This window comes from Pseudonaja textilis, chromosome 8 (assembly GCF_049901715.1).
Source record: "Pseudonaja textilis isolate UNSWEBS1 chromosome 8, rPseTex1.2, whole genome shotgun sequence".
In the NCBI taxonomy this organism is placed as follows: domain Eukaryota; kingdom Metazoa; phylum Chordata; class Lepidosauria; order Squamata; family Elapidae; genus Pseudonaja; species Pseudonaja textilis.
The window spans coordinates 1590044-1615168 of NC_141997.1; the positions used below are offsets into that span (position 1 = coordinate 1590044).

At 37.1% G+C, this 25125-nt stretch overlaps 1 protein-coding gene across 6 annotated transcripts in view; it reads left to right on the forward strand.

Moving 5' to 3' along the window:
* Positions 1-25125, forward strand: part of DMD (dystrophin) — a 1342375-nt gene that overhangs the window by 1298173 nt on the left and 19077 nt on the right. Inside the window, exons 69-77 of one of the 6 annotated variants that reach the window (XM_087938163.1) lie at positions 2214-2350; positions 2966-3004; positions 10612-10677; positions 11495-11560; positions 13698-13856; positions 15638-15881; positions 16136-16253; positions 21724-21816; positions 23652-23683. In XM_087938163.1, coding sequence (XP_087794289.1) covers positions 2214-2350; positions 2966-3004; positions 10612-10677; positions 11495-11560; positions 13698-13856; positions 15638-15881; positions 16136-16253; positions 21724-21816; positions 23652-23683 — 954 coding nt within the window. Of the gene's footprint in view, positions 1-2213; positions 2355-2965; positions 3005-10611; positions 10678-11494; positions 11561-13697; positions 13857-15637; positions 15882-16135; positions 16254-21723; positions 21817-23651; positions 23684-25125 lie in introns of those variants that run through there. The other 5 variants (XM_087938162.1, XM_087938167.1, XM_087938165.1 and 2 more) reach the window with 5 other exon arrangements.

The following is a 25125-nucleotide window of genomic DNA, read 5'->3' on the forward strand; positions in this document are numbered from 1 at the left end:
GACATACATATTTAACATTTAATGTATTGTAATCTTGCAATCATAGAGTTTTGTCTTGTAGAAAATGGCTAAAAGCATAGAGGAAAATCTTTTTTTTTTTTTTTTGAAAACAGTTTTATTGGTTTTTTTAACAGACAAAAACAGACAAAACATAAAAGCATCAGCTCTCTTCGATACTTATATACAAACAGTGTGTCGGTTGATTCATCAGTTTTGTGCATCCATTTCGTAGTCTCAATTATAGTTATGTTACATAATAACTCTTATTTTCAATCCTAACTTATATATCCTCATATCATTGTTAAAAAAAATCATTTGACTATACTTTTATTCATTCATACTTTATGAGATAACTATAATTTAAGTAATTTATTCTATAACAAATCATATAATCATGCCAATTCTATCCTAAAAAAAAAACACTTTATAGATATAGTATCTAATAACAAAAGAAAAAGAAAAAACAAGAATATTCCTTATTATCTAAAATTCTAAGTATTCTATTGTCATATTTCATCATCTAACCATTGATAGAAAAGGTCCCAAATTTTATAAAATTGTTTATCTTCTTGCTCTCTAATTTCAAATGTCAATCTACTCATCTCAGCACATTCCAATATTTTCTTAATAATTTCTTCCTGCAATGGAATTTTCTCATTTTTCCAATTTTTAGCAAATACAATTCTAGCTGCAGTTAATACATTTACAATCAGATATTTCAAATCTTTACTGTATACAGCTGGTAGAATTCCCAATAAAAAAAACTCTGGTTTCAAATCTATGTGTTTCTTTGTCATTTTTTCCAGCCACATGCGGATTTTAGTCCAGTATTTTCTAGTCCACTACATATGGTAATATGAGCCAGGTATCTGATGACATTTCCAACATTTTTCAGATTTATTCTTAAACATTCTTGCTATCCTTGTCGGGGGGAAATGCCACCTGTAAAACATCTTATACAAGTTTTCTTTATAAGCTGTAGACATTGTCATTTTATAATTTTGCGACCATAGTTTCTGCCATTTCTCTAGATCAATCCCATATCCAAAATTCCTCCCCCAAGCAATCATAGTTTCTTTAACTTATTCTTCCTCTAGCTTAATTTCCAATAAATAACCATATAATTTTTTAATCACCTTTTCATCAGTACCCATCAAGATCTTATCTAAATCAGTCTGTTTATCGTAAAATCCCTCTGTTTTGGAATCCTCATCATACCTTGAGTGTATTTGCACATATGAAAACCAATTCATCTTTATACCTTGTTCCTCTAGATTTTGTATCAATTTAAGTTCACCCTTTTCATCTAATAATTCCCCATATCTAACTGTTTGTTCCTTCTTGTAAATTATAGGATAAGAAAATGCTTCTATCGTCAATAACCAAACAGGAATTTTCAAATAACATTGTTTTTTTTATCTTCTCCCAATTTCCAAAGGGAGAATAGGAAATGTATATATATATATATAAAAAAACAGTTCGGTTATCTAGTAAGTAACAATGAAGTCCGGTAGCAAAATAAAAAAAAAAGCCTCGCTTTGACGTCTCCCTTAAAAAAATGCCGCTTAATCAGTTTTGTCAAAAATCACACAGATTTCTTCTAGCAATCAAAGTGTCCTTTCAAGCTTCAAAAAATTGAAAAAAAAAAGTTTCTCACCCAGCCGACACACTTTCTCTTTCAGCCTCTTCCTTTCCGGTGCTGCCCTGACTTCAGCAGCTTGGGGGCTGCCTCTCCGCTGCCAGCAAAAGGGACTTCTCCTGGGTCATCCAGGGACTTTGTGGTGTCCCTGGGATCCACAGGGTATACCCTTCACGATAGCCGTCCCTATGGGACGGTTTAGGTCCGTTTGGACCGGCCAGGAGCGAAGATATCGGCTGCAATCGTAGAGCTCGATTGCAAGCCGTATCGTCACGGCGCCAGCTCCTCCCCTCTCCATAGAGGAAAATCTTAATGTTCAACTAAATGTTTCTTCGTATCCATCATGTTCAGGAATATGTTTTGCAAATTCTAAAAATATATTTGATAGTAAATTGTAAATCATCAGATTGTGAGAATATTTCCAGTATGGATATAGAATTAAATTTTGTGGCCATGTAAAATGACTATGACATTTGTTTATTTTAAAAGTTGCAAAACAAACAACTGATGTATAAAATTTGCAACAACAAAAAAAAAACCTAATAAAATTCTATTGCTAAAATATTGCTTTCAGACTACTTCAGGAGAAGATGTCCGTGACTTTGCCAAGGTATTAAAAAATAAATTCCGAACCAAAAGATACTTTGCAAAACATCCAAGAATGGGTTATTTGCCTGTACAAACAGTGTTGGAAGGAGACAACATGGAAACGTAAGTGAAGAATATTAATAATATCTCATTTGATAAGTTCTGAGCTTCTCAATTGGCACTGCTCCCTATATTTCCTGACTGCATAACATCTTGTTCATTTCTATTATATTTGTTTATTTTTATTGAAAGGAAAAGGCAAGCTGTGGTCTTGGTTGCTATTCTCCTTGCTTTTTATCAGCTGCAAATCCTATACTAAGTTAAATTGTTAACAAAATAAAAATATATGTTGTCTTAATGATTGCTTGAAAATTCTTCCATTTACCTATAATTTATAGTTGAGTGCATAGAAATGAACATGCCCTTTTTTCTCTTGATACGGAGATATTAATGTTTAAATTCAAATTCACAAACCTGTCCCTTGTATTCCTGTAAGATTAATAGAAAACAATATGCTAGTTATTAAAATTTGTTTTAATGGAAATTGCGCTGCAGCTTGCTGTCTTTCTATTTTTTCTCTTTTAATATTTCCTTTCTCATGTTTTGGCTGCTTTCATGGACATTCATGTTAGTCTACTGAATTTTCTTGATTTGGTTTTTTTTTTTAACCTTCCGTAATTATTTTCCTGCTAAGATTTTTCTGCCTCTCTCTTCACCTCCTCATTTTTTGTCTTGCAGTCCTATTACTCTGATCAACTTCTGGCCAGTAGATTCTGCGTGAGTACTTTTGCCAAAGTGTCCTGCTATTACTGCTGCTGTTGCATTCCCTCACTTTTGTTTTTAGTTTCTGTTCATTTTTTTTCATATGTCCATTTCCATTTTCTGTTTCCCTCTTATTAATGTTTGACAGAAAAAGAGGCAAGCCCATTTCAAGTTAGTAGAAACAACAAGTGTGAATGTATTTCACAAATTGAGTACATGATATTTATATGTTATTTTTACTTTGGAGTTTAATGTATTTAAGTCATTTAATATTTTAGTTCCACAGACTTTCTTTTTTAATCTGGAAATGGGAAATGTTTGAATTGGGGTGGGAATGAGTACTTTTGGTTGCAAAACTGATAATTTTGAGATGTAATTATACATTTTGAAAACCCTACAGAGGTTTTATTGAGTATGTAACTAGTAGATATGCATATCACTTTGTAGGCCTAGATACATAGAATTTAGGCTACATATTAGAAAGGATTTTGTCTTAACTTTGACTGATGAACAGATGTGCAACTCCATTTATGCACAATTTTTACCCTTCTGTTTAAGGGAGTTTAAACTGGACAATATTTATTCAGGCTTGCTTTTTTATCCCCTATGTTGTTATTGGTTTAACTAAATAACAGCAATTAGCAGTTACTGAAAACAGATGTTCTTATTAACTGTCTTTTGTCAAATGATAACAAGACCTGTATTTTTCTGAAAAGAATTTTGTTCATGTGTAAACCTCTCATGCTGATACCAGTACACTAAATTGGCTTATTTTCACTTCAGTTATGTTGATTTCACAAGTAAATGGCTATTTTTCTTTTTAATCTTTATGAAGTAAGTATTGGAGGATATGAAAAAAATATGCTTTTTATACAGGAATAAATCTATTGATTTAAAATATTTGTGCTGGTAAATTCATAAAGTCTGTCAAATATTAGCCAAAAGGAAGACTAAAATTAATCTATAAATAGTACTAAAAGATGTATAACCTCTGATATTGGTTTGCAAGTAATACTTATTAAAATGAGTAGCTTTAAAATTATACTGCTTAGTATAATTTATTAAATTATGCTAAATATACTAAAAGTGTTATGGTATATGAAACATAGGTTATTGTAAAGACTAACTCCACCCGATTAAGAAAGAGGCTAATAGTCTCTTTTCTGCTTTGTATCTGAAGTATTGGATTGAATGAATGTTGATATCTACAACTACATTATTGTGTCTGCAATAGATTTTAAAAAATAATTTTGACTGCTCTTACTAATCAGATGTAAACTGTAAGGGTTTGGACTGGGTTCACCTTCTTCAGCAATATTCCCCAATATTTCTTCACAAGAATTTCAGTAGAGAATGATATAACATCCCCAAAGTATATCTCCTCAATTTTGACCTTAGGAAAGGGATTTGAATTATCATGAAATTGCATACATAACCCCCATCCATTCCGTTCGGTCTAAGGAAAGCTGTCTGTCATGTTTACCCTGTGCCATGCTTTCATGATAACCCAAAACCTATAACCAGTGGTGGGATTCAATTATTTTTTTACTACCACTTCTGTGGGCGTGGCTCGATGGACGTGGCTTGGTGGTCATATGACTGGGTGGGCATGGCCAACTCGATGTCACTCACATGGAGGGGCACCTCACCTTGCTTCTCCCCGCCCCTTCCATCCCAACTAGTCCTCGCCTGTTATGGTGAGAGAGGAAGCTTTTTCAAACTCATCTTCCCCTTGATATTAGCCAATAAGATGAGATTTTGCTATCAGAAGATCTGATACACATTTCCAAATATTGTTTATCACCATTCTCTCGAAAAGACTGAGTGGAGAGATTTATAAAGAATAATAGAGTTGGAAAGGACCTTGGAGGTTTCTAGTCCAACTCATGCTGAAGCATGAGACCCTATACTATTATGGATAAATTTCTTCTTAAAAACCTCCAGTGATGGTATACCCACAATTTCTGAAAGCATCCCATTTCTCTGATTAATTGTTCTCACTGTCAGGAAATTTCTTCTTATTTCTAGGTTGGATCTGTTTGATAAGTTTCCATCTCACAGATCCATCTCATAGTTACTTCCAATTGAGCCAGGCACCACCTATTCTATACATTTTTTTTCTTGCCTCTGTAAAATCTTATTTTACTCTCCATTAAATTGCATTTTTGGTGAGAAATGATGTTCTATAGTTGTATTCAGTTTACTAACAATGGTTTTTACAAAATGCATTACATTACAAATGTATTGAAGAATACATCTCTGCCTATACTGATAAAGATTATTCTTTTTGAACATTAAAGCATACAATCAAGCAAATATTTCCAATCCTACAAATGAAAACACATTTGAAAGGCGTTTTTAAAGTAGTCAGTTAGTGGATGTCTTACCATTCTTTCCCTTCTCCTTTAATTAAATCTTTCTGCTTTATTTTTTTTTCTTGGGCCTTATTGCAATATTCCAAAATTTTCACAGATCCTTCACAAAAAACATTTGTAATTTAACTGGAATACAAAACAATCTTCTCAGTGTTTTCCTTTCTTTTCTGTTATGTACAGAAACATGCTTCTCTTTTACTGCTCTTTTTTCAAATTAACCCCCCCCCCCATGCCTACACCTGAATTTCATTCAGGTAAACCCAAAAGACAGCACTTAATCCCTACGTTATCAAAATAGAAAGTGTTCCAAAGAGAATTACTCAGGAGGGTGATATTAGCTATTCATAAACATCTTGCTCTCTAGAGATGGGGAATTATCAGACTAATTAAGCAATGCATGATTCACTGCATAGCATCAAAAGGCAGATGAGTTGCTCATTGAGACCAACAATGATACAAGCAAAAAATCAGTCTTGTTAGGAATGGCTAATAAAAACATACCCAGGTCTTTTCTTATTATAAAGTCATCCTGGACAGCGGTGGAACTTCCTCCCCTCCCTCTTTTGGGGAGATTTACAACTTCCAGCCAGGTTTACCCTGCAGCCTCACCCACCCCCACTGGCAGCTCTTGCCTGGGCAGTGGTTTGGCTTTACCTTGCCGTAACCTTCCTCCTGTGGCTGGTGGCAGAGGAAAAGGCCAGCCCCTTCAGCTCCAGCAATGTCCTTTGTGCGGAGTCCCGATCTGGGGCTTGCCATACTTAGGGGTGGTGGTGTGAGTGGTGGGGGCACGGTCCAGTTGTTTTCATTGGTCAGAGAGGCTGCAGAGCCACTCTCGCTGATGGGAAGGCTCTTGCCAGGAAGGCAAGCGGTGGCAGAGCATCCCAGAACTGCACCAGCATTGGGGAGTGTTAGGAATGTAAGTCACCTAACAGTTAGTTGGGTTGGAAAATATATAAACCAGGATAGACATTTTAATACTGTCTCTTTAAGAGAATGCTAAAACTGCAATTGGGTGTGGTTCCTCAAATGGCCATAAGTTGGAGCCAGAAACCTGGGTTGTTTAGTTCATGTTCTATTGTTTCTGGAGAGTGTTGCTGTTCCTTATTGACTGTCGACTGATCATAGTTCTTCTTGGATTTGAGGTAAGTCTGTTACTGAACTGTTTTTGATACTGGACTTTGTGATTGGGATGATCCCTGGACTGAAAACTGACTGCTTTAACTGTGAATGACTTGGACTGCTTGTTTGGACTTTACTTAAACGTTTATTGGAAGTAAAAACCTACATTTTACTATACAGTGTATCTGTGTGCTAGTTGTGTATTATTCTTCACTACTCTCACTACGTCTCCCTGTGTGCACTCATTCTCCTAACGGGGAATTACTCAACAGGGAGTTTTCTTGGGCAGCTGAAGCAGTGAAGCAAGCCAGGCAAGCCTGGGGACAGTGGGGAGGCAGCGCAGCAGCCTTAGTCAGCCAGGAGTCGACTCGACTGGGGCTTTCTTGCAGGCTCACTCACCCAGGGAGATCAGGGCCATGGCGGAAGGCAGGCAGCAATGGCGGGCGAGATGAGGCGGGATGGGCAGGGCCAGCCAAATTTTTTACCACCAGTTCGTGTGAACCGGCCTGAACCGGTGAATCCCACCACTGCCTATAACCTAATAACACTTTTTAAAATTAATACCATAAATTCATGAATGGTTTCTTGATAGGTTGATATTTTGACCATTTTATGCAGTAGTTTATACTATTTTAATATGGTTTGTAATCTAGAGGCTATAAAGTTTTAGAGTCAGTGATAATAAATTGAGCATGAAATTCAAAAGTGTGCTAAGCTTCAAATTCTGTTCAGTTGAGAGTAAGGCATATGCTACTCTAAGCCTGGGAATCAGTAAAGGTAGTAAGACTCATATAGCACCTCATACTTAGGTGTCTGTCATGCTTGGCATAGTTTCTCTCCTTCTTAGCTAATTAGGATTTATTATTTTAGAACAGAACTTTGTTTTCATTTAAAATCTCCATAGAGTTTCAACCGATGAAGATATTTTCCAGAGTTTCTCCTTTGCTTTCTGTGACCCTTGTAGAATTATTTTGTGGATTAACAATCTTAAGATTTGGCTAATAAAACATAGTCCATAAGAATTATTCTTTTCTCTTGATATACTGTATGTGTCCTAGAAAGAATATCAGGAATTGGTAACTATTTGCTCAGTCTATACATCAATTATAATCAATGTTTCTATAAAATTACTAGTCCTTTTTGGATTATTCTAGAAGCCCTATATAAAAATCTGTAGCTCTGGGTTGTTTTTTGAATCTATTTTCGCTGTTTGAGCCGCTTGTGGCAGGATGCCAGCTGAGCTGGTGTGATGAAGCTCGCAGTAGTTCATGAGTGAAATGCCAGAACAAGTCCTGCAGGGTCCTGCTCCAAGAGGCTGCACCAATATGACAAACCTCATGGCGGTGCCACTGCTCCTGCGTGCAGCTCAGGAGACCTGGGTATTTGGGCATTTGGGCAGCCTTTATGTGGCCAGGATGCCTGCAGGATCCCTGGCTTGTGAGTCCAGCGAGGCCCAGCATTTGGACTCTGGGGTGCTCTTCTCCCCCCAGGCGGCAGACGTGCATTCACGCTCACTGACACTGGCCTGCTGATCTCGGGCCGCCAACACTCTGAGGGAGGGTCAAGCCCAGCTGGCTTCACGTGGGACATGAGGCGCTACAAGGGCGCCCATTTCTCGCATTGGCCAGGTGGGCGTTGCCTATACAGAGGCTGAGCCTCAGGGCACCACCCTGAGCAGGTGCTGAGCTGGATGCATGGGCGGATCAGTCCCCTTACCCAGTTGCTCTCCACTGTTTCTCATCAAATGTCTCTCTGTGTGTGCATGTGTACAGGTGAAACTTGAAAAATTAGAATATCGTGCAAAAGTTCATTTATTTCAGTAATGCAACTTAAAAGGTGAAACTAATATATGAGATAGACTCATTACATGCAAAGCAAGATAGTTCAAGCCGTGATTTGTCATAATTGTGATGATTATGGCTTACAGCTCATGAAAACCCCAAATCAGCAATCTAAGAAAATTAGAATATTACATGCAATCAATAAAACAACGATTGTACATAGAACAATATCAGACCTCTGAAAAATATAAGCATGCAATGTACTCAGTACCATGTCCAGGATCCGTCTGTGTGTGGTGGCTCGATGCACTGACTCCAGCCTCAGTCCAATCCTCCCTAGGCTGCCGTCATCCCTGCTGCTTGTGCACCTTTTTCTTCCACACTTTTCCCTTCCACAGAACTTTCTATTAATGTGCTTTGATACAGCACTTTGGGAACATCCAACTTCTTTTGCAATTACCTTTTGAGGCTTTCCCTCCTTATGGAAGGTGTCAGTGATGGGTTTCTGCACAACTGCCGGGTCAGCGGTCTTTCCCATGATTGTGATTCCTACTGAACCAGACTGAGAGACCATTTAAAGGCTCAGGAACCATTTGTAGGTGTTATGGCTTAATTAGCTGATTAGAGTGGGACATTTTGAGCCTAGAATATTGAATCTTTTCACAATATTCTAATTTTCTGAGATTGTGGATTTGGGGTTTTCATGAGCTGTAAGCCATAATCATCTCAATTATGCCACATCACGGCTTGAACTATCTTGCTTTGCATGTAATGAGTCTATCTCATATATTAGTTTCACCTTTTAAGTTGCATTACTGAAATAAATGAACTTTTGCATGATATTCTAATTTTTCAAGTTTCACCTGTATATTTCAACAACTCTTGGGAATTGTCCTAATTTCTTTTCAGTACTCTTTTTGTTCCTGTCTTTTGGTGATCCACATTTCTTGGGGAGAGTTGTTTCACTTTCCTCTCTTGAACCCTTTTGCTGTAGCATACTTAAAAGCAATTAATTGCCTCTGTATCTAGCTTTATTGTCAGTTAATTGCCCATTGCAGTTTTCTAGTCAGCTTCTACAGGTCTTGCAATTAACTACAAAATCAATCTTTATGTTTAAAGCAATCAGAAGCCCCCATTTTGGATATGCAACTGCAGATTTGTCATAGATAACTTTTGAAAGTTTGGGGGTAGGGGACAAATTCAGTTATTCAAGCAATTAAGACATTGCCTGTGAATTGGAGTATGGATTTATCTTTGAGCCCTTGCAAAGGTGCATCAGCAGGAAGGTACTATGATACTATTTCATTTTAAATTCATCATCTAAATTCCCTTACTAGATATAATTATTTTCCATTGTTTGTTTCTAAGTATGCATGATGAACTGAAAAAGCAAGCTACTTTGGATTGCCTTTTTATGAAATGGAATAAACATATACACTTCTTTTTTCTTTTCTTCTAAAAGATATGTACAGATTAGTTGCAGTTCAAAGATTTGCAAGCTGACTTCTCTGATCTCATAAAGCTCTTTTCCTTCACATTTATAGGAAGGCAATGTTTAGTACTTAATGGTATTTATTTTCATTCTGTCTAAAGCAGGGGTGTCAAACTCAAGGCCTGAAGCCCACATCCAGCCTGCAGGGCATTTAGAACTGGGCCATGGGACCAGCCTGGAAATATCAAAGGACCGGCCTGCGGTCCCTCTGCCAGCCAAAACGGGCCACGGGGGGCACATGCCCCTCCCCCTGCAGCCTGTTTTCTGCCAGCAGAGTCCTGCAGGAGGCTATGGAAGCCAAAAACAGGCTGCGGAGGGCCACATGCAGCATTCCACGCCCTGTTTTGGCCAGCAGGGTGCTGCAGGAGGTGTCCGTTCCATCTCCACATCCTCCACTGACCAACAGAGAAGAACTACAATGCTGATCCAGCCCTCGAAGAAATCCAGCTTGACACCCCTGGTCTAAAGGGTGTCTTCATTGGAGTAGTTGACACAAATTAGAAAATAATTACTATAGCTTGTGATGTTAGATCAAGAGAACAAAGTCTCTGCATAATATGAACTGAAAAAAAATGTCTCGGAACTGGGCAAAGGATAACTTGTATAAAATATTTCATAGGAAACAGAACTGGCATAACAATCTGAAAACTTTAGAAACCTTAGCACACCTCTTTTGCCAAAGACAATTTTGTCTATTTCCTCTAAGAATTTCTTGCCCTAGCTTGAAAAACAACACAGATTGCAAATAAATCCTGTTCTTAGAGTCAGCAAAGCTCTGATTTCAGAGCATTTTTTTCCTTTCTAAGAAACTAGTGTTTATTAATCAATTATTAATCAGAGTTTTCTGCCTTGTAGGCCTGCTTCATCCCCTCAGCTTTCACATGATGATACGCATTCACGCATTGAACATTACGCTAGCAGGTATGAGATCAGGTGGCTTGTTAGGGAAATTTTCCTTGAAACATTTTTTTTAAGTAAATCATCATTGCAATAATCATTGCTCAGATGTTAAGAAATGAAGTTAGGCACATTTCAAATTCCTAAGATGTATGGTATACGTGTTTACTGATCCCTTTGCATGTTTACTAATTTCTGCTAATCAGCTTGCTAACTAATCTGCATGTAGAATTACTGCATGATATTTAGAATGTATGTTAAGTAATTGAAAACAGGAAATGAAGAACACATGGTTTTATTTACAAGTAATCTCTGCTTTTGTTCAAAACATACTATGCGGGTTTTTTTCTGGAAATATACTTTGGTATATACTACTGGACAACCATGTAGTAGAACAAAATAATAATTTACACCTAGTATCTAATACTCAATACATAGGTCATAATTTATAACTTTAATTCAGCTTTTGATAAACAGGATATTGAACTGCTATTTAAAAAATATAAAACAAGGCTACATTCATTTATTTTTACAAAACTAGTATCATAAATATTACAGGATAAGTGGCTAACTTGTATCACTATTTTTGTATGCTCATAAGAAATTAAGGAGGGATAGATACAACAAAAATACTTCGTTTTATTGCCAAGAAAAGAGCTGATTTTTTAACATTTCATGTGCATTGAGCAGAAGACAATTTATTCTTGACTGAAATCCTACACAATAATGAGAGTTTGTCTGTCTGTAGTGAATATTCCAGGATCTCATAATTATATTTTTGTTCTTAGTTTTAATTAGGAGAAGATACAGTGAGTTTTAAGGTGTTATCCTTTCTTCATAGGCTAGCAGAAATGGAGAACACCAATGGAACATATATGAATGATAGCATTTCTCCTAATGAGAGCATGTGAGTATGTCTCTGAGAAATTATAGGAAATTTAACTTATATGCATGCTTTCAGATTTCTGTAGTAAGTTGTTAAGCATAAAGATTATCCACAGTATGTATCTAGAAAGTTACATAGAATTCTACTCCAGGTTACTAGATGCCAGACTCTATTGAAGGTAATATTTGAAATTTGACATCACCTTCTTATGTAAAAATGCATTAAAGGAGAAACAAAAATATTATTTTTGTAACTATTTTGAATATATATTTTTGTTTCCCTTTTAAAGTTCAACAGATGTCATAGATAAAAAACATAGTCTTTGATCAAATGTAGAAATTCTGATGATTTTCATGAAGCCACAAATAAGACTGGAATAGCTGCTGATTAAAATCCTTCATCAAAGCTGTTCCAAAGCTCAGTAGAGGACTAAACAAGATTCTAAGTACTGATCAATCTTTAATGTATTTATTTGTTCAAAAGTCAGATATGTATATTTGTGTTTTTATTCCTAATGAAGCAGCCTACACTATACGATTATTAAAACTTTTAATCATATCAAGATAGTATTATCCATTTTACTGAGACTGTAGAGTTTCTATCAGTTACCACATATTACCATTTTTAAGGTAATTATGTAATAGTTATTTTTGTATAGAATGAAGAGAGAGAAAGAGATTTTAATAGATTAAATAAGTGTTTTTGGCTGAACCCTTATTGCTTCCTAATTTTTTAACAAAGGATCAGGAACAGTGTTTATATTAGCACTAAGTTCTTCTACAAAGTGAAGAAATTTCCTAAAGAATTTCATTTTTGAATCTGTTTTAATTTTCATTTCATTAAAATGAACTGATTTGAGGAAAGTATCATTTGTTAAATATCTATTTTTAAACATTATACAATGTAAGGAGATAAACTTTAACTAAAGGTAAATAGTATTTAGCTGAACATTAATTTATGACTTTTATAATTTAACTTTAATGGAATAATCTAGTTATTTGTTCATTCATTCATTCATTTATTACTATAAAGAGAAAGAATGTGGGGAGGCCCTCCAGATATTGTCTGCCTTGCTTCTAAGAGCAAATTTATATTGACTGGTTTCTGGATCTTATTACCAGCTTAATTCAAATTTCATCTAAATCTACAGCAGGCGTGTCAAACTCAAAGCCCACGGCTGGATTCAGCTCATGGGGTGGTTAAATCTGTCCCGCAGGGTCAGCCTGGAAATAGCAAAGGACCAGCCTGTGTTGCCTCTGGCAGCCAAAATGAAGCACCAGGGCCGTATGAGGCCCCCTGACTCTGTTTTCAGTCTGGAGGGCCTCCTGCAGCACTCTGCCAGCCAAAATGAGGTGCGAGGGAGCTGCATGCAGCCCCCTCCATGCCTTGTTCTGGCCAGGAGAGTGCTGCAGGATGCTATCCAGGCCAAAAATGGAGCACAGGAGGGGGCACATGCCCCCCCACACCCCATTTTGGCCAGCAGGGTGCTGCAGGAGGCATCCGTCCCATCTCTTCCCCCCAGCTGGCCTGTGGAGAAGTACAATGCTGATCCGGCCCTTGAAGAAATCCAGTTTGACACCCCTGATCTAGAGGTATTTGCAAATACAGTATAGATAATCTTCAGGAAACAATGGTAATTGGGACTGAGAAGCCTTCTACAAGCAATGCGGTAATGAAGTATAATGACAAATGTGGTTTAGCAACAGCAATTCCAGCTGATCAGATTGTCATTGTTAAACAAGTACCATGCAGATCGTTAAGCAAGGACCTCATTGCAATCACAATTTCCAAATTCCTGCTGGCTGAGTTCCCTGACAGGGAACATTGGAAATTGTGATAACATGACAGTGAGTGTGGGTATGATGGCTGCATATGCAATGGTTGCATATGTTGTTTTCCTTCTTAGAAAACAAGCTGGTGTGACATTAATTTGTATCTGGACATAGCAATAAGCCTGTTGATCTTAAACATGAGTCGCCAAGACACACGTATGCACGTGCGCACACACACTATTTGTGTGTTTGTGTGTGTGTGTGCACACACACACACACACACACACACACACAGTTAAGAAAGAAAGAAAAGAACGACAAGGAAAAATAAGAATATATATATAAATGCATTTATATTTTAACTTCTCTTCTTTTTTTCCTTAAAGAGATGATGAGCATTTGCTAATCCAGCACTACTGCCAAAGTTTAAACCAGGAATCACCACTCAGTCAACCTCAAAGTCCTGCTCAGATTTTAATTTCTTTAGAAAGTGAAGAAAGAAGTGAGCTGAAGAGAATCTTTGCAGACTTGGAGGAAGAAAATAGGTAAGCTTCCATTCATTGACATACTAAATAACTTTCAAACCAGAAAGCAATACAGTAGAAAAGAAGTTAGCTTATATGTAATTTACCAATTTAACAGATGTATTTCTTTTCTACATATGAATGTGATTTATCATGTTAAATGTCTGGATGATGTAATTCCATTATACTTAACCAACAATACAAATTTTAAAATCTTATAATAAAATATAAACTTTGGGCTGCCATAAAGAACTTGAAAATTGTTTGCTATTTTTTATGTATTCATTGTTTTCTTTAATTATGTATAAGTAAATATATTTAATAGTTATGGGTGGTCTCAACTTACAACCACAATTGGAACCAGAATCTCAGTCATTGAGAGAAGCAGTCTTTAAGTGGGACATCATGTGACTGCTTTGCTCAATTACTGCAATACTGACAATCTTAATTGTTAAGCAGATGGAGTCCCAAGTAAAGACTCTATAGGGAGGTGACACTGAGCTATAATATCAGGGCTAAGGTGAAAGTCAGTTCATCAGTCTCAGCCAGCTGCCATACCTCCATACCTCAACTTGACCCCTAGTGCCACCATTGCCACTGAGAAATGCCCCCTCATACTATCTTCCAAGGTGTGCTAGCCTTGGGTAGCTATCTTTCATCATTGAGAGAATTGGCTGCATTCTCACAGAGCTTCGAAAGTCTCCAAATCACATTAAGTTTATGGAACAGTGCAAGGAGGATTCAGAAAAGAAGGCATTGCATGATTACAAGCTTTTTTGGATAGGTCAAGTGGGCTTCTCGGCAGCCAGAGAAAACTGCCTGAAGTTGAGTGGCATGCAGCAAATCTTGGGGAGTGTTTGGGGCAATTGCAGCATATCTCAAGGTTCACACACAATGAGGTAGGGATATAGAGGGCACAAAAAATTGACTTGAGGGGATCCACTACTAAGGCAATAGACAAGCACAGTTTCAGCCCTTTCCAAAAAAACTAACTTGAGAAAAGTCTCACACAGTCTGCTCCTTAATTCACATGAGCATAAAAGTGAAAGAAGAGGGAAGCACATTCAGACTTAGATTCTGCTGTTCCAATAAAAGTAGTTTAAAATCTATATGGCACCTTTGTATGCCTGATGGGGAATATATGCAGAGGCCTCAATGTAAAATTTGATATCTAAAAGACCATAACAATAGATGAGCTATTACATTCAATTTCTTAATTTTCTTATTCCAAGTATGTTTATTACTATTGATTGCAAACAGATAACAAGCAACAAGTTTTGTCTCCTGATACAAAATATTAAGACCATCCTATGTCAATTGTTCATTTCATTTCTTTCTTTAAATCACTTAGGAGTATATATAAAGGATATTTCATAGGAGCTACTTTTCAATTTATAGAAGGATGTCTGTCTCTATTGAAGAAATCCATACAAATCTGATTAACTGTGCCTTGTAACATTTGCACTGAAAATATGAATAAAAAAGCAGTGAAATATAATGATTTTTAATAATCTGGTTCAGAAACTCCATTATAAAAACAGTTTTCATGGACTGAAGCCTTTAATTTAGTACAAATTAAACCTTTAAAACAAGAGTCTTCAAACTTGGCAAGTTTAAGACTTCTGGACTTCAACTCCCAGAATTCATGATCTAACATGATTGGAGGAGGAATTCTGGGAATTGAAGTCCACAAGTCTTAAAGCTGTCAAGTTTGAAGACCCCTGCTTTAAAAGGTTACTTTCAGCTATAGAATGGAAAAGCATGCATATTCATAAATGTATTTATTTTTATTCTTTCATTAGAAACCTGCAGGCAGAATATGACCGGTTGAAGCAGGAACATGGTCACAAAGGACTATCTCCACTGCCATCCCCGCCTGAGATGATGCCCAATTCACCACAGAGTCCAAGAGATGCTGAACTCATTGCAGAAGCCAAGTTGCTTCGTCAACACAAAGGTCGCCTAGAAGCCAGGATGCAGATCCTAGAGGATCACAACAAACAGCTAGAATCACAGCTACATAGACTAAGACAGCTATTGGAACAGGCAAGACATCTGCTTTTCTCTTTTATTTGATAATGTGCTTTTAAATTTAATTTGCTTGTACTTATTGTATCACAAAATAAAAATGTAGTACTCTAGGATTGTATAAAATATAAATATGCAAACTGAAATCCTCTGTAATATTGAAAACCTTCCTAAATTGGTGAGATTTACTTTTCAGTACATTTGTGTGATGGGTGTGCTAGTCATCATACTGCTAACTTTAAAATTAACCATTATAATTTCTGGTATTTCAGCCTCAAGATGCAAAGGTGAATGGTACAACCCAGTCTTCTCCTACCTCAGTACAGAGGTCAGAAAATAATCAGCCAATCCTTCTCCGTGTTGTTGGTAGTCAGACTACAGAATCTATGGGTAAGTTAAAATTGAAGCATTTTTTAAAATAATTGTATTAAAATAATTTTATTCATATTCTCATTCATGATAACTTCATACACAGAAACATGATAGTTGTTTCTTGATTTAAATTTTCTCTTGTTTCCTGTGCTGGGGCTCTTTTCTATATAGACTGATTTATTTGTAGAGTCAGTTGCTGGAGGAGAGGCAAGCTGACAGTGTTATTAATTAATGTCTATACACACAATCTGCTAAGCATTATAGAAAATAGTATGGAAGCTCATTTTGTTTTATTTTGTTGTGTTATCGTGTGAAATTTTATATACAGCATGCGTGTGTGATACTATAAGTCAGTAGTAAGCAACCACAAGCCTATATTCCCCAGAGTTTCATTTATAGTTCCTTTAATGTTTTGTGATGGGATGGGTTAGAAGGGGGTGCTTTAACATCTGCAAATTTAAAACAAATGCAAAATGTAAGAAGAGTTCTAATAAGTTTCATTTTGTCTATGTTCCATCAGTTACTACCCTGGGGCAAAGCGAAAAGCCTGAAAAAAGTTTCCAATCTCTAACTGATTTTTTTTAAAATTCATAATAGTGCCCAAAGAGAACCAAGCAAATACTTTTTGGCAAAACTATCACCACCTAATTTTTTTCTAGCTATTTTTAGTATGTAGCAATTTGTGCTTATTGTATTTCTCAAAGCTGTTCTATGGATTCAACTCAACTACCTTGTCTTCTGGATGGATGTAAATATTCACAGAAGTGGATCTGTCAGGTTACAGAACTTTTCCCATTCAAGCAAGAAGAATGAACTTCTGAAAACGTATCAAAAGGAATCCTTTATTGAGATGAAATAATTCATGTAGGGGTCAAAAGCAGTGTCTAAGGTCTCTCAGGCATGTAGAGATAGATAAGGGAATTTAAAACCCCTCCCCTGATGTGTATTTAGTAAAACAAAGAGCCAACTTTTTAATTCCCCCACCCCCTTTTTAGAAGAGCTTTTACAGAGTTTCCCAGGGCACATCTCACTGTGGAATTTTTATGGTCTCTTCATCTTCTGGCTGTCTCTTTCAGAGGTGATAGGTTCCGGCCATCTGGGTTTCATCTTTCCATTGTATCATGTGTAGGTTATACAAATTCGTTATAAGATTAAATACATTCAGGTTACATCAATAAGGATATCTTTATCAGTCTCCCCCCTGCTTTTCTTCTTCTATTGAAGAAATGACAGATACACGGATCTGACATCCTGCCCTCCTTAAAAAACAGATAGGTCTACCTGGAAAAAACAAAATCATGCGTTACATTTGTGGTTTTGGGAGTTTAGCCCTGTTAGGATTTCGATAGCGCAGTCTGTGGCGTGATGGGGTGGGAGTTGATCACAAGCTTCCTTGCTAAATGCTTGGGCCAGATCCTGGTACTCATTGGGGATGTTAATGGGTTCAGCCGACTATCCAGTCATGGCTGACTCTCTGTTCTCTGTTCCTTTCTTTATCCTTTCCTCTGAGCTATTTGCAAATACTACATCTCTCTGGAATTGTACGGTTCCTCTCCTCCAATTTATTTTTGGATTCCATTTCCGCAGCCATGTGACATCTAGGACTAGTGGCTCTTCCATTCCTGGGGCTACAATGAATGTGAGCATCTCACTATGGTTCCCTAGTCTTATTTTCTGTGGTCAACCTAGCTGGCTCCCCCCCCGCCATAGTTCCATCTAATTGGCAGAAAGCGATGGGATTTTCCATTTCTTTCAGTTGGGTCCCCAATTTCTCTGCAAGGGAGGGATTTATTAGGCATTGGGTGCATCCCGAATCGAGCAACACTGCAACTTCCTCCCCTTTCCCTCGGCTGGAGATAAACAGTCTTAGGGGTAGAGTGATTAGTTCAATTGGTTTGCTTACCAGTGGGTCATCTTCGGATCGCTTTCGGACTGGCTCAGGTCCCCTCAGAGCATTGGGGGTTCTTCCTCTGGGTTGCAGGGTGATTGGAATCCCACAGCTACTCAGCCTCTCAGACCAGTCTCCTTTCCACGAGGGCTGGATGTTGCAGGTTTCCCCCCTGATGGGTGGTCTGGCTTTCTGGCAAGGCTTTTTGAATGGCATTCTGCTGCGTGGTGTCCCTCCTTTCCACACTTAAAGCAACCAGACGTTCTTGGAGTCATGGTGGTTTGGGGTTTGAAAACTTCCCGTTTCCCCTGGGGTGGGGATCTTTTCCAAAACTTGCCACTGCGGTACCGGTTACAAGTCATGTCTATCTCCGCCTCCTCTGCCATCATGTACCATTCATGCAGGAGGTTTGGGCCCCACGGGCCAGGCAGGCAGCATATAGGTCATCATTTAGTCCATCTTTGAACCAACAGACTAGGATATCCTCCGGCCAGTCAACTCGGCCAGCCAGGTCACAAAATTCCTCGGTATATTCAGCTACCAGGCGACGGCTTTGCTTTATGACTCTGATGCGGTCTCGGGCTTTTCTATCGGCGAGAGGGTCTTCAAAGCAGTGGCGTAGGGCCATCATGAAGCGGTCGAGTTTCCTTAATTCTGGGGTGTTGATGTTGTGGAGTATCACCATCCATCTGGCTGCTGCCCCTTCAAGCGCCAGGGTGATGACTCATACTTGGGATCCCTGGGTTGGGAAATTCGGCCCGTATTCTTGCATGTAGGTGAGGACTTGTGCCACGAAAAATCCCAGTTTCTGGGGGTCCCCATCGAATTTTACTCCCGGGGTGGAACCTTCCTCTGCAGTTGTATGTCTCTGGGTTGGCCAGAGTTAATCCCCTGTACTGGGGTGTTTAGGGGTCGGGTACCTGGTATGGCTGCTGGTTCTTCAGCTTGTCCCGCTGCCTGATCATTCTCCGGGGTGGCGGCTTGGGTTCTCTCATTTTCTGGTTCTCTCGCTCTCCTGCGTTGGTATCCTGGTGCATCCCTCACCTCGAGGTTCTCCAGGGCTTCCCTCATGAGGTGATTTATGTACCATCTCAGTCAGTCGTCAGCTGGTGGCTCCTCGTTCCCTTTCTGATCCGATAGGGCCTCCAGCTCCAATTTCCACCCAGGTTTACAATTACCCCAGGTGAGGGTTACTTTCCTAGTTCTTCCATCCCAGCTGTCTCTCTTTCCTATGCCCATAGACTACTGGGGCTTTGTGGAGGTCTCATAGGCAGCTTCACTATCTTCAATGGGGTGCACTGAGTCAGTATCTGGTTGGGTAACTGTCGACATTACTCCCCAGCATTCGGCTTCCCCTTGGTCCTTGCTGTACTCAGACATTTTCCTTTTTTTTTGCAGGGTCCTCTCGGTAGAGTGAAGATTTTTTTTTAAAAAAAAAAATCCTCTCGGGGCTTACCTCTGTTGCAGACGCTCTTTTATGTCAGGCTACAGAATTTTTCCCATTCAATCAACAAGAATGAACTTCTGAAAACGTATCAAAAGGAATCCTTTATTGAGATGAGACAATTCATGTAGGGGTCAAAAGCAACATCTAAGATCTCTCAGGCATGCAGAGATAGATAAGGGAGTTTAAAACCCCTCCCCTTATCCTGATATGTATTTAGTAAAACAAAGAGCCAACTTTTTAATTCCCCCACCCCCTTTTTAGAAGAGCTTTTACAGAGTTTCCCAGGGCATACCTAATTCCCCCCACCCCCTTTTTAGAACGATCTTTTTCAGAGTTTCCCAGGACACATCTCACTGTGGAATTTTTATGGTCTCTTCATCTCCTGTCTGTCTCTCTCAGAGGGGACAGGTTCCGGCCATCTGGGTTTCATCTCTCCATTGTATCATGTGTAGGTTATACAAATTCGATATGTATTAAATATATTCAGGTTACATAAAGAAGGATATCTTTATCAGTCTCCCCCCCATTTTTTTTCTTTCTTCTTCCATTGAAGAAATGACAGATACAATGATCTGACAGAATCATTATTCACTACTGGAATCTCTCAACAGTGTCTTACAAATTTTGCTGCTCCCCTGACTCCCCTATGCCAGAAACATAGTTTACCATAAAAACTTAATTGAAGTGTAGAGCTTCTGTATACTGAAGCATCTAACAAAAATAAAGTTGTTTGCAATGTGTGATAGTTATTAAAGTTCTGAGTGCCAAAATTAAAATAATGGTTGCACAGTTGCTCTCTGTGAGAATTTGCTTTCACTTGTATTACATTTAATTGAGTATGGAAATGAATTAGAAGCTACTAATAACATAATAACCCAAAGGTAGCTTCACATACAATGCAGCCAGAAAGTTATGTATAGTCATAGCAACACAATTATGTAAATGGTTGGCACTTGTATGCTACTCATCTCCCAAACATTCTATCACTCAAAGTTCAATGGTAAACTCGGTTGCTATCTGAACTCTGCATTTTGGGTCAGTACAGTTTGGACCAATAATGTCAATCCTAAGTTATCTCAGTGTTCCATTAGCAATTAGGGTTTCAATACAATCATCAGCTTTGCTATCTAGAATTCTTTGAAGAATTCAAAGATTGTGTGGAATTTCAGAAGACCTTAGAAGCAAACTGTCTTAAGAGAGTCCCTGCCCCAGTGGACTGATTAGCAAGTCCAGTCCTATTTCTCTCTAGTAAACAACAGGACTAAAACAGAAATTTCTATTTACCATTTTTCTGTTTTTGCTCAAATACCACATTAAGTGTGGGACTTGCTGCTGCAATATTGTGATTCATTACATTTACTTCAGTCATACAATCATAAATCTGCTTTTGATCTTATTAAGTAAATAGAGGAACTAAGGATACCTATCTGCAGATCTCAAGAGTAGATTTGAAAGTTCACGTAGATTATTGAACAGTGGAAGAAATGTACTAAGAAAATGCACTATTTGATCCAACATTAGATGCAAACAATTGAATTCAAGGCTCAACTTGAGAAGGGTCCCAGTGAGGGAGGTAAGATTGTAGTAGACCAGAATAACTACTACTTCAACCTAGTGCCATCCTAATGATTACTACAGATTTCCACAGAATTCCTATGAATAACATCATGTAAGAATATGACTATTGATTCACTTGTTCATTATCTGCTAACATCTACAAAAATACTATCATTGACCATCTCCATTAGTTAGCATTTTGGTGCATTATGCTACAATAATTCTATTGCTACTTTATTGTTAGAGATATTTCACAAGATATGCATCATGCTGTAACATATAAAGCCTTATACATGTGGTAATATAAAATCCACACCCCTCTCTTCTGAGAGCTTAAGAACATAATAGATTTAATATATCATTCTTAAATCCATTTCTCTATTATTAAAAATATTACAATTATATTAGACACTATTTTGTATCCCAAAAACTTACATAAAGCTGCTAGGAGTAGTACTCAAACGTTTTCATGCTACTTATCTGTAACACATTAATTGGAGTGGCTTTGTAAACCAATTATTGCACAAGCTGTTAGATAGATGAATGCTGTGGTAGAATAGATGAAGGCAGTATATTTCTATTTTTATTTTTATTAGGTGAGGATGATCTACTAAGTCCTCCCCAGGCCACAAGCACAGGGTTAGAAGAGGTCATGGACCAGCTTAACAGTTCCTTCCCAAGTATAAGAGGTAAGCATCATTATTCAGCAGGGCATGATACAAATATATTACAGACAGTGGATCTTTCTTTCAAATTGATATTAGATTCAGAAATGCATAAGTAAAAGATGAAAGTCTAAAAGAGAAGACCACAACTTTACCTCCATAAATATTATGATTAGCTGGAAATCATAAAACGTGTAGTGCAGTCTTTGTGTTCTTTTAATCTTTTACATTTAATAAATTTATGCATTGGTACAATAATAATAAATAATACATGCATTACATAGTGCAAAAGTTAAAATATATTACTTATATATTTGGTAGAAAGGAAGTTGCTCTTTGAAAAATCAGAAAATTCCCACCACTCTATAGTTAGCTGGAGCTATTAGTTTCAATAAATAACAATTGCTCCATTTCAGGTTTTTCTGTCACATCAGTATGACTGCTCTGTCCATGAACAAAATTGTTACTATATAGTAATCATATACAAACTTATACATACATATAATATACAATTTCTGTCTGCATACTCTTTATTGTGCAGTGAGGAGCATATTCATAGCAACTGCCACTCCTTTTCCCAGCTTTATGACAACTCATCGTTCTCAAAGCAAAAGATTTGATATTTGAAAATAAAAAATACTAAATATCAGTGTAGTGGTTTATGAACATTTTTAAGCTGATAGGTTATTTTATATTTTAAGACAGTTTGTTTAGCTTATGGGCCTTTGTGTATATTCAATATGGATCTTCCTCATAAATATGAATTTGAAAGTATGTTTTTATTGTTACAAGTTATATGTACAATTTATATTATGGTAAACTGGGATGAATTCACCATATATTGGCCCTAATCCAAAATAATTTTGAAATAAATGACACTATTTAACCAAACATATATTGCCCAGTAATTACAATAGTTATCTTCAGTTAAATTTGGAGTTCAGTATTCCCTTACGCCTTTTTAATGAACTAGGTACTTGCGTTCTCAGGAAAAAAATATTTGGATTAATTAAACATCTTATGAACTTTATAAAAATTTAACAATTTATACATTTACATTCTATATGTTATTTTTTCCAAAATGATTTAAAATAACTTATGTAACTTTGTCCTTATATTTTTCACTCTTTTTAGTACAAAATAAAATATAATATTTATTTGTGATTTTAAAAAGGTAATTAGGGGTAAAATTGATAGAAAGCCAACATTTTCATCACAAATCAGATTAGAACCTATGTACAAATGTTAAGCCAAATATTCATCTTCCATCGCTTGGATTTGTTGTTTTGTTGAATAAAAGGTTATGGATATAAATTTCAGAGATGAGAATATTTAATTGAATGTTGAACAATAAATTTTTTTAGTAGAAATGTATAACAATATTTTTGTTAGCACTTTGAACTGATTTTCTGTAATCTACAATACCTCTCATTGCTCCCTTTCTTCACACAGTAAATATATTCTGTACCATGATTTAATACTTTTTATTATTGTAAGTAATTAAATATTTTAGCATAAAAGTTGACTTTTAAATCCAAACATATTTGGCAAAATAGAAAATACAATGTATTTTTCAAAGTTGTACAGGATCCATTAATGATATTGGAATTACATTGTCTTTTCCCAAATTCATGTCCTTTTTCAAAAGACTGATCTGAAGATGTGTATATCTGTTTCTTTATTTCAAAGGCTGAAAGTAAAAGAAATGTGTGTATGGGAGGCTTACTTAAAAACAAAATTGTGTGTATTTAAATACTTTGCAGCCTTTTTTTAAAAACTGTTGTTTCAAATCTATGTTAATTTATATATTTTATGTGTGTGTGTGTTTTCATTTTCTTTTTGATATATCTAATATAAAGGAAGAAATGGCTCTGGAAAGCCAGTGAATGAGGTTAGTGAACTTGAAATGCCCACTGCAAGTGCTTCTCACTGCTTCATTCTCCTTTTGCGGGGGGGGGATCTGGTGCTGTGGCACAGCATGTGTGTTTTTCAGTACTTATTACAGGTATACTGTAATATGTAATACCTCTCAACTGTCAATGGATATAAAACTACTACCGTGTTTCTCATATAATAAGGCCGGGTCTTTTTTTTTTTGAGCCCCGAAAAAACGGCTAGGCCGTCTTTTCAAGGGTGAATTAATTTCTCCCCTCCATGCACCCTCTCCTAGAGCGCCCCGCGGGCAGCCATGCCTCACTGTTCTCTCACCAGCGCTGGCGGGAATTGTGGAAGCTACAGAGGCAGCTCCCCCGCCCGAGAAGCGGCTGAAATGCTGCTGGTGGAGGAATGCGAAGGGAAAGCAACAGTGGCGGAGAAAGCAGCAGCAGCAGGCACTGAAGATCTCGTGATTTAAAGTGCCCTGCCAAGGCCGACATCCACGCCGCCACCCACCCACTGACCCGGGCTGCAACCAGCACCATACCTGGGTCTGCAGCAAAGGCGCTCGGCGGGGCTTAAATTTGGGGGGAGGGACTTAATTTCATTTTATGCCTAGAAAACATGCTATTGGGGGGGCCGTATTGTTGGAGAAACACAGTAGAAACAGAAGAAATGCATATTTTTCATAGGCTTCCTCCAAAAATGGGCAGAGGAATATAAAAATTAAACTGTTCCTATAAAATTGTTCAAATAAATTTTTCATAGTTAATCCTAACTTGATTTGCATTTTGAGACTAGCAGGTTTCTGTCTTTTATAACTATTTGGAACATATATGTTCCAAATAATTAAATAGAATTATTTAGTTACGTTCTTTTCAAAGCAAGAGTTGAGAGGTATAAACAGCAAAATCTTTCAGATTGCAAGTTTAATGTTTGTGCCAGCTAAATTGACACTAACACCACAGATTCAATTGTGTCATTTTAAAGTATGTGTGAAAACTCAGCTTATTTAGCTGTTACAAAATTGAATTTTAATCTGGTGAGAATGAAGGTTTATTATTACAGTCAAGGACTAGTTCATAACAAAAAGATGTAAATGGAAGCAGATTTTGCATTTTGTTGAATAGCCCAATATAAACCTTGCTTTTTCCCCCCAATCTAAATATTTCATAGTTACTGTATGGAAAAATCATAGGAATTTCAATAATTTTATGTAAGCTCATAGCATTCTTGTTACTAAAATAGTTGATAGTTTACTGAAGGCATCTGCATATTTCCCACCAAATTAGATATTTAAAATGTGTAGTTTAATAAAGGGAAAGTTAAAAAATGTCAATGTGTCATAATACATCATAATGGAGAATTGAAATAGCCTTGTATCTAAATTTAACCAGTACTTATTACAGGTATACTGTAATATGTAATACCTCTCAACTGTGAATGGATATAAAACTA